Source organism: Diceros bicornis, chromosome 36 (genome assembly GCF_020826845.1).
Source record: "Diceros bicornis minor isolate mBicDic1 chromosome 36, mDicBic1.mat.cur, whole genome shotgun sequence".
NCBI lineage: Eukaryota > Metazoa > Chordata > Mammalia > Perissodactyla > Rhinocerotidae > Diceros > Diceros bicornis.
Genome location: NC_080775.1, coordinates 17,084,843 through 17,100,150, shown reverse-complemented (window position 1 = coordinate 17,100,150; position 15,308 = coordinate 17,084,843). Strand labels below are relative to the sequence as shown.

The 15,308-nt window shown below is 40.8% G+C and overlaps 1 protein-coding gene across 1 annotated transcript in view; it reads left to right on the top strand.

Moving 5' to 3' along the window:
• Positions 1-15,058, top strand: part of CUBN (cubilin) — a 258,176-nt gene extending 243,118 nt beyond the window's left edge. The window contains exons 61-67 of the mRNA XM_058532490.1: positions 1,522-1,684; positions 2,073-2,278; positions 5,076-5,223; positions 6,149-6,330; positions 9,417-9,582; positions 11,407-11,642; positions 14,568-15,058. Coding sequence (XP_058388473.1) covers positions 1,522-1,684; positions 2,073-2,278; positions 5,076-5,223; positions 6,149-6,330; positions 9,417-9,582; positions 11,407-11,642; positions 14,568-14,675 — 1,209 coding nt within the window. The 3' untranslated portion in view covers positions 14,676-15,058. The remainder of the gene's footprint in view (positions 1-1,521; positions 1,685-2,072; positions 2,279-5,075; positions 5,224-6,148; positions 6,331-9,416; positions 9,583-11,406; positions 11,643-14,567) is intronic.
• Positions 15,059-15,308: the final 250 nt, after the last annotated feature.

Here is a 15,308-nt window from a genome sequence, read left to right as displayed (position 1 = left end):
TCTGTCCAAGAGTTGAGGAGGGGGTGCTCCCCACAGGAGGAGCAGGGGCTGCAGAGGCCTGAGCTGGAACTGTCCTGGGACGGAGGGCTTACAGGATGCAGAGGGGTAGGAGCCGCAGGCCAGCCCAGGTAGGCGCTTGAAGACCACCGTAAAGAGTCCGGGCTTTCCTTTAGGTGCACTGGGGGTCCACTGGAGCATTTTAGGTCGAGCACAAGCATAATCTGATTTTAGTTTGCAAACGCTCAGGCAGCTGGGTGGAGAAGACTGTGGCTACTCTGCGGAAACAGATCTATTAGGAAGACGTTACGATAATAAAGGTGAAGGACGATGGCTGTAGCAATGGAGATGGAGCCCTCTGGGGTAGATTTTGAGGGTAGAGTGGAATAGATGTGGGGTCGGGGCAGAGACAGAGAGGAATCAAGGATGACTAAGTTTAGACTTGAGCCATGTACTGATGTAAAGAAGACTTTAGGAGAGCAGGTTTGGGAGGAGCGGATAGTGAGAAAATGAATCAAAGCACTTATTCTTTTATTAGATATTTATTGAGTGCCTTTTATGTGCAGACACTCTTGTAAAAACTGGGGACACAGCGGTGACCAGAAGAGACAGCAAGCTATGCTCTCGTGGAACTTGCATTCTCTCCAGAGCGGAAGACGATAACATAAGTAATATATTTAGTATGTAAAGGTCATGCATGCTCTGAAGACAAAATAAAGCAGGAAAAGAGAAAGAGAGTGATGGAGAGTTTACATTTTAAATAGCCTGGTTAGGGAAGGCTTTACTGAGTCAATGATATTTGAATAAAGGCCTGAAGGAATGAAGGGGAACAAACTGTATGGATATATAGGAGAAGAATGTTCCAGGCCAAGGGGACAACAAATCCAACAGCCACGAAGCAGGAGAGGGCCTGGTTTGCTCAAGGAACAGAGAAAACAAAAGCAGAGACAGTATGATATCAGAGGGGAAAGGTCAGGGGTGGGAGAGGAGAGCAGATACCATCAGGCCTTGAAGGCAGTGGTAATGACTTTGGCTTTTAAATTGAGGGGGTGGGAATCAGTTAGGTGACTTAGCAGAGCGGTGACCTGGTCTGACTTACATTTTAACTCTATCCTCTGGCTGACATGATGAGCAGGCAAAGAGAGAGAGGAGCGGAATCAGGGGCCTCCACGGGGAGGCGACCGTGAGAATCCAGGCAAGAGATTCCAGGCTGGGACCAGCGCCCTGGTGAGAGCGGAGGTGAAGCCAGTGATGGGTTTGCTGACTCTAATACACATTATTTTTTAAATCATATATTACTTTCGCAGTGAGAAAAAAATTTTAGGCATCATACCAGATTTTTACTGAAAATCATTATAATGTAATTGATTCAATAGCAATTCTGTTCCTAAATTAAGAGTAGCTCTAGGAACATCAATGTAAGAGTCTGAATCATGACCTATTGTGGCCTCACGTCCATTTTAGCGTAAAATATGCTACTTCTTTGTGAATAATGGAGAACTAATGAACTATTTTTCTTTTCAGTTGTATGATGGGGATAGTGAAAATGCCAAGTTGGCTGGAACATACTGTGGTTCCATCCTACCTGCTCCCTTTGTCTCTTCTGGTAACTTCCTTACCGTTCAATTTGTCAGTGACATAAGTTTAGAAAGGGAAGGATTTAATGCTACCTATACCATCGTGGACAGTGAGTAAATTAAGATGTTTTTATATATTATGAAATACATGTGTCTTTACGCACTAAAAATAATGCCATGCTTACATCTAAACTCAATGTTAATTACTAAACTCAATGTTATTTACTAAACTCAATGTTAATTACTAAACTCAATGTTAATTACTATCTAAACTCAATGTCAATTACTAAACACTGTGTTAATTACTCTGTATTTAATGTATGATACAAATTTGATACAATTCTTAGTCAAGAATATACACCCTAAATCCTTCATAGAATGATGTAACTATAGCTCCTTTGGGCTGGAAGGGTAGGAAAGGCAGAATTTTAAATATTGTGTGTGTGATGAGACATGAGTAAAATTTATCTTGTAAGTTGTTCTTTTTTCCCATCTCAGTGCCTTGTGGCGGAACATATAACGCAACTTGGACCCCACAAAGTGTTTCATCGCCCAATTCATCAAACCCAGATGTCCCATTTTCCACGTGTACTTGGGTCATTGAAGCTCCTCCACATCAGCAGGTCACAATAACTGTGTGGGCTTTACAGCTGCTCTCGCAAGACTGCGACCAGAATTACTTAGAGTTCCAGGACTCACCGGAGGTAATAATTGTAGGATGAATGAGCATCATGTCTAGTGACCTTTTCACCAGTATTTGCAAAACACTTGAAGTAAGGAAGGCATAATTAAATAAATTCTCAAAGTTACTCTCAGCTTGATGTGTTTTTCAGCCATATACAAAACTGTCTATTTAGGCATTAAGAAACTTGAACTTGGTCCTATAGGTCAGGAGCTCTCAAATTTTCATGTGCATCAGAAACATCTGAGTGTCTTGATAAAAGTGCATATCCATGGGCCTCACCCTCAGAGATGGGTTTCTCACATAGCACCCATTAATCTGAATTTTTGATGAGCATCCCTGGTGTTCTGATACTGGTACTCCATGGACCACAGTTGGAGAAACACTTCTCTAGTTAGTGCGATCTATGTACAGGATGAATTGAAGGGGACAATGCAGAACACAAGGAAATCAGTTGAGTTCATTTGGCACCGGTTCAGTGGGACTATATTCATGGTAATGTAAGAGAGAAAAAGCCATTTTGGTTAAAAAAAAATGATGAGTCTGAATTGCCTGTGGGATAGGATGTTAAGAAGACAGTTGGACATGAAATTGTGGTATTGACAGAAGGCCTGAAGATTTGGGTGTCATCATCCCAGGAGTCAGTAGTTGAAATAATGAGAGTGATGAGATTATGCAGGGACCGTATGTAAAGTGAGGAGTCATGAACTGAGGATGGATACCTGGGGGAACACCTGGGAGGACATGGATTGTCTCTCTGCAGTTTGAGGAGCAACCAGTCTACCCCAGTTTATTCCAAGAGTGTCATATTTGAACCTCCATGTGCTGGCAGTAATAGAGAATCTAGTCTATCATTTTCTGAGTTTTCATGATCCTTCTCATTATAAATCCAGGGTCCCCCGGTTTGCACATGTATCTTGGTGGGGGTAGAAAAATCCAGTTTTGCTGACTTCAACGTGGAGAGGTCTGAGAAGTGCTGGGTGTTGAGTAGACACCAGATTTACTGAATAGCATAGACACTGAGATCCATCCTAGGCTCCCACAGGGGTCAAGGTGCTAGGTTATCATCCTTCCTGGAAGGACTTAGAGCCAAGTGGAACAAGGTCCTTGGGTGAAAGCTCTTTCAATTTCCCATTGCTTCACGAAGCTGAGACAATGGGCATCAAGGCCAACTACCATCTGGGTGCAGAAATGCTACTTAGAGAGCACAAGGCAGCTCAATCATAGCAGCTAGATTGGCCTCAAATAAGACCCAACATTTGTCATGAATGAATAATGTCCTTTGACTGAATGCATAAAGGAAAGAACAAAGGGTTTCAGCCTGGCTAGGTAGGGAAGAAAAATAAGAAATTGATAACTGGGAGAGACTGGAACTCTTAAGGTGTCCAAGAATAGAAAGAGCAGATAGAGTCGGGAGATCATGAAAGAATCATGTGGAGGCATTATAGATGATGAAAACATCTATCTAGATAGCTGGCATTGGAGAGGGCAACCACAGAGAGTAGAGATGAAAGACATTGGTAGTAAGGAATGCAAATTAGGATGTGTAATGGCTCTTCTGTAAGAACACTGAAACCTCCAAGGGTTAAGAAAGGAACTGGGGTGCAGAAAATGACTAAGAGCTAAGACACCACAAGTCTTTAATTAATGAAGGGAAGTAACCAGAAGGAAAGTAATTGAGAAAGATGAGAAGGGTCAGAGTATCTTTGGCCAGATGTAGAGACCCTCACAGCTTTGATGCAAGGATAGACGCTGCAGTGAGCAACCTAGAGAATCCACCCCATCCCACCACCACCATTCCTACTCAATGGATTGTGGAGTCTGGGAAAAGAATGGCCTCCACCAGGGGGCTGCTGGGGATCCAGGTTTCACTCAAGGCCACGAAGTGAAAAAGCTAGGATATATACAGGGGGTGATTAACAATGCAGTTAAGTTCAGAGGATACAGCAGGCAAGGTTAGGAAAGGACCAACCCCAGGAGCCAGTGCGGGGCAGAAGCACACATCAGTAACAGGAATTTGCAAGCAGGGGTGGGAAGTGGGCCTTTCAGTGGGTGCCCAAGAACTACAGGTGTTAGAGGCATTCCTGTGAGGGAGAGGCAGCAAGTGTCCTGACTTGGGTGCGAGTTGTTTTTATGCAAGGGTTGGTAGGCATTAGACTGCGTTTATCCTAGTCTCTTGGGAGGTGATGAGGGCTGCCCAGGTTTTGCAAAGGGAAATAGGGCCCTCATTACCGGCACCAACTGCCTTGTGGGATTCACAATAGCGCCAAAGTAGATTTGCCAAGGGGTAGCGAGGGCGAGGAGCACTGTTGGGTTAGTTCAGGACTATGGAGAAGCCCAGATGTGCTCAGAGCAATGGCCCAGGCCTTGGCTACGAAGCGGCATTGAGAGGGGAAGGGTCTTGTCTTCAGTAGGCAAGTTTTGTGGATTCCAAGACCAATGTGAGTCTTGTTGCAGAGCGCTTCAAACGCTATGATTAGTTTCCATGGCTGAACGTTTAAGCCATACTTGTACATGCATTTTAATTTCTGCTATGGCCTATTCTCTTCTTTTTTTTTTTTAACAATTTTATTTATTTATTTTTCCCCCAAAGCCCCAGTAGATAGTTGTATGTCATAGTTGCACATCCTTCTTGTTGCTGTATGTGGGATGTGGCCTCAGCATGGCCAGAGAAGCGGTGCGTCGGTGCACGCCCGGGATCCGAACCCGGGCCGCCAGCAGCGGAGCGCGCGCACTTAACCACTAAGCCACGGGCCGGCCCCTGACCTATTCTCTTCTGAAACTAAATCTCATGTGACTTGGCTTCCAATTCATTTCAGAGTAATGAAAATCCAGGAATTCAGTTCTGTGGCAGAAATGCTTCCGCGGCACCCACGTTTTATTCTTCTATGAGAACTGCAATTGTCATTTTCAAAGCTGCAGTGTTTAACAGAAGCTCGAGAGTGGGTTTTACCTATCAGATTGCAGGTGAGCTCTGGGACTTTATCTTTTATTCAGAAAAACTGCCGTCTTTGTAATCACCAGTAGAATTGACTCTTGTGAGTGAATTAGGGTTTGTTAACATAAACCACACCCATGTGAGGTAAGACGCTTCACTAGAAACCAGGCCCAATTTAGCAAATTACTAAAGCTGGTTTATGAAGAGGTAAAGTGAATATAATATTAATTACAATGTTTAGAATGCCAGCATATTCTTCGAAGTTCATGTAGTTAATTTAAAAATACACCAGTTATTTTATTAATTATCCACTTGACCACATATAGAAATCACTCTATCTTAAGAAATTATTTTGTAAAAACCAAGAAGCCTTGAAAGGGTATTTGATTCCTATAACTGAGATGTTTATTTCCAGAGAACACTTTATTTAACGTACATTTTAAACTTGATTAACACTAAAGCTGCCTTTGATGAAAACAAACAAAAATACTTTGGGTATTTTTATCAAAAATGGTAAAAAACAACAATTTGCTAGTTCTATCAGAATAAATAATTCACCAAGAGATTTAAAGGGAAATCCTCATGCAAAACTCTGTCTTGGAGGTAGAGACTTAATGCCTGAAAAAGAGTCTAAATGTCAGCCAACTGCACCTCGGTGTGATCAGAAAAGTGCAGAGAATGCTAGAATATTCATCTTTAAAGGAGAGTGCTCATATTTCCTATTTCAAATGGGGATGTTTTATGTTAACCAGACACTGGCCTCCATTTGCTGTATGTGCCATTTATTGCACCTCTGGGGATCTCAATTACCTCAAAGGTAAATGAAGAGGCTGGATTAGCTTTTTTTCTAAAGTTTGTTCAAATTTAATGATCTTTTAAAATTATTCCTGTCAAGTTGCAAGAGCACTAAATATTGGGATGCATACATTAATTATGAATATTTTTTTCTCTAAGATTGCAACAGAGAATATAACAAGGCATTTGGCAATCTGAAGAGTCCCGGATGGCCGGATAATTATAACAATAACATGGATTGCACTATTATTCTCACAGCCCCACAGAACCACACAATCTCCCTCTTCTTTCATTCATTTGGCATCGAGTACTCAAGTGAATGCAGACATGATTTCTTGGAGGTAACATGCTTTTGATGATCATGTAAATGAATTGTTTAAAAGATGATGGATCACAAGATTTCTCACCTTTTTTTCTACTATTGCTAATCATCTATCCCTTACTCATTTCATTAATTTATTCATTATTGTTTCATCCCATAAATATTTGCCAAGTATCTTCTAGGTCCAGGCACCAGAAATCCAACAGGGAACAAGACATATTCCGGGTCTCCAGGAGCTCATAGTCCAATGGGAAAGACAGACAGGAAATGGTCAATTCTCATACAGTGTGGAAAGGACTAACAGAGTCAGCACGGTTAGGGGCACCTAATTCAGTCTGGGGACAGAGAAGGCTTCTTGAGGGAGGTGCTGTGTGAGTTCACACCAGAAGGACCAGAGGGATGTCCAAGTGCAAGGTGCTTATTTTGAAGGTGGACGATTGCATTGACTTTAAGAAGCTCCCTCTCGTTCTTTCTGCTCAACATCACCTCCATTGTTTAAGTGAGAAGGACTGTTATGTTGTTGTTCACATAACAGTGAACAACACTATTTGAATGAGCCCATAACTGACACAGACAGTGTATGGAGCTCCGTGCCTATATTTTGCCATAAAACCCCAAAAGCTCCCCTGGGTGTCATTTGTAAACTCTGTTGGAAATGTCTTCATTTTTAGGAAATTAACTGAGGTATAAGACTTGTATCTACAAAGATGCTGAATTCCTCTGTGAATTGAATTTGAATCTAAACCTTGCCTGAAGCTCTCTAAATGGGCTTTGTTTCATGTACGTAAGAGTCTTCAGTAGGCTTTCCAGAAAGTTTGTTTGCTCCTCAACACCAGATATGGAGTTTTATTATCCTGGAAGGCCTTCCCCTATAGAATTAATCTAAGACCTTTGTTAATGAATATTCTCAGCCTACAGCGTAGTAAGTACTGGGAGGAAGCACATGCCTTTTTCATGGGGAATACTCACCATGGCAGGAAACTGGGAGGAGATGGATGTAGCAGGGAGGAAAGGAGAGAAATACAATATTGTTGGTGTCAACCAGGGTAGTAAACTCAGACCTCTGTACCTCACCCACCATGGAGTCTAGACATTCGTGTGAAGCGTAAAGCAGAAACGCGGGGAGAGTGGGATACGGAGAAAGGACGGAATAATCAAGTCAGCTCAGAGTCACAGTGCAGCTGCCCTCGGTTCACCTCAAGCCTGAGTTGACCATTATTGACTGCAGTTAACATTTGCCGTCTGCCTCTGCATCTGGGAAGTAAAGGCTAGCTCCCCAACTGCCCTTCCTTCTTCCATAGAAATGGATCTGAAACTTCCTGTCCAATAAGCAAAGGAAACTGCAACTTAGGCCCGTAAAGTGCAGCTGCATCTGGTTTTCGGCAGGAAGGTTGTGGTGATGGTTTCTTGGCAGCCGTCCCAGCAAGCCTCAGCACTCCGTTCAGGTGGAAACGGAAATTTCTTACTGAGGATTCTGACTGTGTTACTGCCACGTAAAGGCCACGCTCTGGATCACATCTGGAATCTCCCTTTGAGTTCAGTGACTTCACCTCCCCCTTTAGGGTTCTCTGAAGTCCCAGAGATGTCTACTGCTCTCATTGTCCCCTTCCTCCTGTGAAGAGAGAAATGAAGAGGACGAGTCATTAGCATGGAATTGATATCTCACTCCTCATCTCAGAGCATCAGCTTTCTAAAAGAGGACCCAGAGGAAAAAGACCCAGAGTCAAGAATATAGTGGTGGCGGGTTAGCCCTCCAGCATCCTTGAATCTGGCAGCCCTCTCTGTCTGCTGGGAGTTAACTGGCTACTCCATCCATGGCAAGGCCACTTTGTTTAAACACTTAGCAGAATAATCCAAAAAGCACCTGAAAGGCATTATTCTCTCCCACGGGCTACTACATAGCCCTAAGAGGAATCTCTCCAGATCAACACCACCCAACAAGACTAGCCATTGCGCTTCTGAAGAAACTCTGTGACTTAAGACAACCAGCAATTAACAAATGTTAAACTATGAAATTATAAAGGGAATGGAGGAACTTCCAAGATTTTGAATGCATATATCAATAAAATCGTTCATACCTGTTGAGGTGGTTCCAACTCCACACTGCCTGGATAACATTTCTCTAATACTCCCTAAGAGTCCTCCTCGGAGTAGGGCTGGTTGTGAATGTGCAGTAGAAGCAGTGAGGAGGGAATGTGGTTGAGTTCACAGTATGGTTACCCACACTCACACACTGACTCATTTCCTGTTTTTATGTGTGTCTACTCCTGGCAGTGAATTAAAAAGAAATCCGTTCAGCTTCAGAATGTGTTTTTAAAATATAAAATTTTATAGATTTATTGAGTTGAGTCCTTTTCCCATACCGAAATTCCTTTTGTTTTGAACTTTATTCACCTTTGTAGATTGATTTTTTTTTCACAGCCAACTAATTTTCAAGGGGAAAGCACACGCACGCGTGCACACACACACACGTGCACACACACACACACACACATGGTACAATGAACAAAGTATTAAAGCACTGACTGGAAACGGAGCAGGCAATATTCCCCCTCCATCTTTTTTTTTTTTTTTTTTTTTTTTTTTTTTTGTGAGGAGATCAGCCCTGAGCTAACATCCGCCAATCCTCCTCTTTTTTTTTGCTGAGGAAGACGGCCCTGGGCTAACATCTGTGCCCATCTTCCTCCACTTTATATGGGACGCCGCCACAGCATGGCTTACCAAGCAGTGCGTCGGTGCGCGCCCGGGATCCGAACCAGCGAACCCCGGGCCGCCGCAGCGGAGCGCGCGCACTTAACCGCTTGCGCCACCGGGCCGGCCCCCCCCCTCCATCTTTTTAAAATTCACAGATGTCTCTGAATCCAAATGTAAGTGGTTTTTGATCTACAAATTGAACCTTTGTCTCCTCTGCAAGTAAAAGTGACTTCCGGGTAAATTTTCAGAAAATCCTTCATTCTTAAGTACATAAGAAGACAGAGCTTTTCCCAGAAAAGTTGTCATTCAAAGACATCAAGACATGGTCTCATGTCTTAATGTATAGCAATGATAAATCAGAGAAGAAAGTATAATATGCTTAAGTATAATAATAAATGACTCATTTTAAAGGTAAGAAATGGGAGTGGTAGCAGTTCACCATTGCTCGGCGTATACTGTGGAACTCTGTTGCCAAATCCGATCTTCTCTCAAAATAATCAACTATACCTACGATTTAAGACTGACAGCACAGTTTCCAGTCGTGGATATGAAATCGTTTGGACCTCGTCACCCTCTGGTAAGACATGTGCACCGTGTGAGGGAAAGTAACGTAGGTGAGAAAAACATAAGGTGTCTAATAGAAAAAGACAATTAAAAGTGACTTTATATTTTTAGCCATCTGTATACTTGATTATTTTCTGATAAAAACAGATTTTTTAACAAAGTACAGAGATTCTTTGTAATTCTACTTTTACTTGTTTCTATATATTACCTTGTATTAAAGAATATATATTTATATATAAAGCATAGATAAGGTAGAAAGATTTAAACATTCCTTTATAAATTCTGATTTTCTCTTTTTTTTTGTGAGGAAGATCAGCCCTGAGCTAACATCCGTGCTAATCCTCCTCTTTTTGCTGAGGAAGACCAGCTCTGAGCTAACATCTATTGCCAATCCTCCTCCTTTTCTTTCCCCAAAGCCCCAGTAGATAGTTGTATGTCGTAGTTGCACATCCTTCTAGTTGCTGTATGTGGGACGCGGCCGCAGCATGGCCGGAGAAGTGGTGCGTTGGTGCGCACCCGGGATCCGAACCCGGGCCGCCAGTAGCGGAGCGCGCGCACTTAACCGCCAAGCCACGGGGCCGGCCCTGATTTTGTCATTATTTTTAACTTGTGGTTTGTTCACGAAGGTTGTTCTCTGAGAATTAAAAAAAAAAGTTTACCAAAAAGCCAAATTCCCAACACATACTTGTGAAAACATAAGCAGCTAGGCTCTTTGAGTCCCTGTCATTTCTTGGCAGTCCTGGAAATTAATTGCTTTTTCAGGGCAGTAGGTACCTTTCTGCATTTTTGCTTGGTTGTTTATCAAATAACTGCAGGAAATTTAATGTCAATATATTTAACTCAAGAAAGGAGAAATACTGTTATTAAACATCCCCAAACTATCTGAAAACTTTCAAAATAAGAACGATAAAAATGACTCATTTTAAATATACTGAGGGACAAGAAAATTGTTCTATCAAGACAAATATAAATAATGAAATCTTGGCACCTAAAGATGCTTAAAGATGATGATTTCCAATGCCCTAATTTTACAGGTGAGGAAATAAAACACCAGGATTAATGAGTTTCCCAAAATGCACAGCGAGATTGTGGCAGAGGCAGGACTGGACCCCCAGAGGTCAGACTCCCAGCCCCGTGCTTTTTAATGATGCCATGCAATTTCTTCCTGTGTGGACCAGATCTGGATCCCCAGGGCTATCTAGTCCAAATAATGATAGCTTTAGCATACAAATAACAAATTGAACAAATTAGCACTGATACTTAAAGAGCTTTGGCTTTGAGTATGTCAGTCTTGGAACTGTCAGTTATAAGCCTGGTAAAGTCACTTTTAGAAGAAAGTAATCACTGCCAAAAACTTGCAATAACACACTCTTTTTCAGTTCAGCCCTGGAATTTCACTTTTAATTTTACTTCACCCACGTCATTATCATCGATTCACTACATATAGAGAGCTCTACACCATCAAAAGTACACGAAAACAACTTTAATTACTCTTTCCTACAGTAACTTTATCAACTTCTTGGTTTTCCCATTGTGTTCTCCACCCACTATTTTCAAAGAGCAGACCTGGAGGAAGTTGTCCCTAAGTCATGATGTGCAAGGAAAGGAATCTATGGTGGAGGGAAGAGGAGGGCGAAGAATGGGGGGGTCGAAGTGGTGAGGAGGGGATGTAGCCCAAAGAAGGAACTGGAAAAGGGTTCCTGCCTCCGCTATTCTTGCAGAGGGTCTCAGCACCTTAACAAAATAACAACCATCTTATTACCTTACAAATGCACTAAAGCACATGGGATAGTTTTTACTTTGTTGAATCAAACTTCCTGATTTTGTTTCCTTGCAGGCTGTGGTGGAACTCTCTACGGAGACAGGGGCTTGCTCACCAGCCCTGGCTATCCGGGCACTTACCCAAACAACACTCACTGCGAATGGGCCATCATTGCTCCTGCGAGAAGACCTGTCACCGTCAGCTTTTACTTTATCAGCATTGATGACTCTGGAGACTGTGTCCAGAACTATCTCATACTCTATGATGGACCGGATGCTAATTTTCCATCCTCTGGACCATATTGTGGTGCAGTGAGTAAAACAAACATTTAAAATTACCATTATATGTTTAAATAATGAAAGTAACTTAGTATACACTTTTAAAGGCAGACACATGCAAAGTACAAAGCACAATGTACTTTTAGAAACTTGGTACAGTTTTCTGCCTTTCCTTTCTATTTTGGGAGCTCTAGTGCCACCTAATGGGCATTATGTTAAATTAATAGTAATAGTTACAAACTGTAGGGTACATCAGAATCACCTAAGCAGTACTTGGCATTACAGACTTCCGGTACCCGCTCACACCTACTGAATCAGAATTTTGGGGGAGGAGCCTTGGCACATTGTTTTTTAATAGCTCCATATGTGATTTCAATGGTTGAATACTCATGTTTCTTTCTGCATGATTAGTACTATAGAAAATTCGGACGCCTGGCTCCATTTCATCTACTTCTTGCTGAAAATTGCAGGAATTCTTTGAAGAAATACACAGAGATATTAAAGATTGGTCTGGTGGCTAGTAGTTTGATTGTTTTCGTAAAGTTCTGATGGGCCCGATCTTCCCTAAACATCAAGTTAGAATTCTGACATTGACTCAGTATTGCTCGCATCTGCCCTCTCATTCTACCTGCGAGTAGATACAGAGCTTTCAAGTAAGGGAAATGGGAGTGATGAGAGGTATCTGTTTCTTACTGTTCTGCTCTTCACTCACTCAGGCTTTCTAATCAAACTGGACAGAGAATTACACCAGTTGGAAATCGAGAGTTTTTTAAAAAATATAACACTATTTGTAAAATTGAAAAATGTTATTTTCAGAAATATTGGAAAATAGATACATTTTTCCAAAACCCTGGGAATTCTCCCATATATTCTTCAAAACACCTTTCTTGGAATGTTTGCATATACACACATATTTTATACTGTTTTGTGCTGTGGTTTTTCCACTGACTGATGTATCACTAACGTTTTACCATATCAATAAAAACACTGGTGTATCATATTTAATCATTGTGTTACATAGATACAGCCTAATTTAATGAAGTCCTTCTGGTTTGTAGATAACACTTTGATAAACTCTCCAGTAGCCATATCCTTACATACAGAGTTAAACTACTTAGGGAGATGTTTTGGTCACCTGACCAGTAAATACTATATCACTATTATTCACAGAGCGCCACAGAAAAGAGACCCCAGGAAGTGTGTCAAGCATCAGATTTAGAAGCTGACTAGGTCTTAGACATTTAGTTGATATTTGTAAATATTTCAAAAGGGAGGAAAAGAGACCACTTTAACAATACCATTAGTCTATATTTGTATGGCTTTTTTTTTTCCTTTGGTTTTCAGTGACTTTCAAACATCCAATCCCATTTGATCCCCACAGTGACAATCCTGAGGTGGAAAAAACAAGGATAACCTGGACTTCGCAGATAAAAAAAAAATCGAGGCACTGAGAGGAGAACTTACTGCCACATAAGCCAATATGACATTAAATCGCAGTCTATAACTAGAGATATCAGTTTTTCTAAACTGTTCTGTTTACGATATTTTCCCAGTTCTACATTTTCTTTTATAAATATGGACATAGTTTCAAGTGTAATTGTTTCTTTTTTAAGTTAAAGATACTACCAATTTCTTTAGGATTTCAAGTCCAATAAAGTCTGTTTACTTACAGAGTGATGGTGGAAGTCGCTCCTTAGATTGCTAATCAAACAACGATTTGAAGATGTTTACTTTTATGATAAAATAAATATCATTGTTCATGGGGAAATCCTGTATCACTCTCAGTTATAGAATCTGAATGTCTAGAAACACGAACGAATAACAGGAAAAATACGGAGGCTCAATGCAGAGTTTAAAACTTCAGTGAACTGTCCACAGTAGTTTGTCAACATAGAATAACAAGTGGAAATTTGGGAGCAGATTAAAATGGAAGGAAAAAGTGCATGCTCATGGGCATATACAATGTTGTATATACCTTGATATATCTAAGGAAAAAAACCCTCTGTGTTGCATTCACTTGAGTAATTTACTGTCTTGGAAATAAGTCTGTGTTGTGATGACTCTTGGGTAGGACCATGGCAGTGGACCCAGCAGAATAGAGGAGCAGGGCCCCCAAATGCCCCCTTGACTTGGTGTGGATGTGCCCATCTCCAGGACAGTCTCGCCCTGCTGTGAATTTTACTGACTTGTTTGGTTCCTAGTTTGCCTCCTCCCATTAGAATATTAGATTTATGAGAGCAGGGCGTTTTGTCTGTTTGGCTCATTTTTTATATCCCCAGTGCTAAAAATAATACCTGCAACATGGAAGTCTCTCAATAAATATTTGTTAAATGAATGATTAGGAAATGAGAGAAAACTGAGACCCTTCTACCTGCCCCCCGACTACACATACATAAAACACACATTGTTCCACAGAAAGGATATGAAAATAAATTCCAAAAGGAAACTATAGATGTTAAGGGGGAAAAGTAGTATACTTTACTCATATGATCATTTTAGTTGCAAATATAAGTATGTATTTCCATCAGAAAAATTAAAATTTCAGTAAGAACTTGCATTGGAAATTCCATTTTTAATGACAGTTTTATTGAGATATAATTCATAGACCATATAATTCATCTTCTTATAGTGTACAATTCAATAGTTTTTAGTAGATTCAAAGTTGTGTAGCTATCATCACCACATAAATTTTAGGACATTTTTATTACCCTAAAAAGAAGCACTGTATCCATTAGCAGTCACTCCCCATATCCTCTTGACACCCCCACCCCCAGCAATATTCTTTTGTAAAGTGTCTACATTAATTCTTAGCAAGATTACTTCCAGAAATATATGCAGGTTTACTGTAAATTCTATAAAGCTTCATTAGTACTTTTTTACTATGCTAACATTTCTAGAAAAATGTTCAAATTTGTGAAAAATATAATTTGTTACTTCTTTTTTTTTTTTCAATTTTAGGACACTAACATAGCTCCCTTTGTGGCCTCCTCGAATCGCGTCTTCATAAAATTTCATGCTGAGTACGCAGCACGCCCATCAGCAGTCCAGTTAACTTGGGACAGCTAAATTCAGAATGCCCTGTCCTTACACAGCACTTTGGCTCTCCTGCAGAGGCCACTGGACATCATCACGCTGGACAAAATTCTGCCATCCTGAAACACGATGCCCTCCCTATGCCACTGTGAATAATTCGAACTTTTATGTTTTTCACCAAAGTATATGTGGAATCAATATTTGTATATAGTTCTTTGAATGTAGAATGCAGCCTCTTGGCTGTACACATCATCCTTACTTCTAATATTTTGAGCTGAAGACTTTCAAAAATTCCTTAAAGAGTTGGAAATGATTATGGCACATGTGATGTAAATTTTCAACAGTTAATGATAAGACGGAAGTCTGATTTTCACTGTGAATGTCAGATTATGGGTAATAAACATTATTGAATTGTACACAGTGACGCTGCATTAATTTTAACTCATTAAAATTTTGCCTTTTATTATGGAGTATATAGAAATTTTCAAGCTGAATTTTTACATTTTGATGAAGTACACAAATCTTTCAGGATAGGAATTCCAGAGCTAATAGAGAGATGTTCTGCTAGTTAAGTGCTTACCTAATGTCTCTGTGCCTCAGTTTCCACAAGTACCACCGTTGTCTGTTCCTAGGTTAACAATGCAAAATGTGAAGTTATAAGTAGTT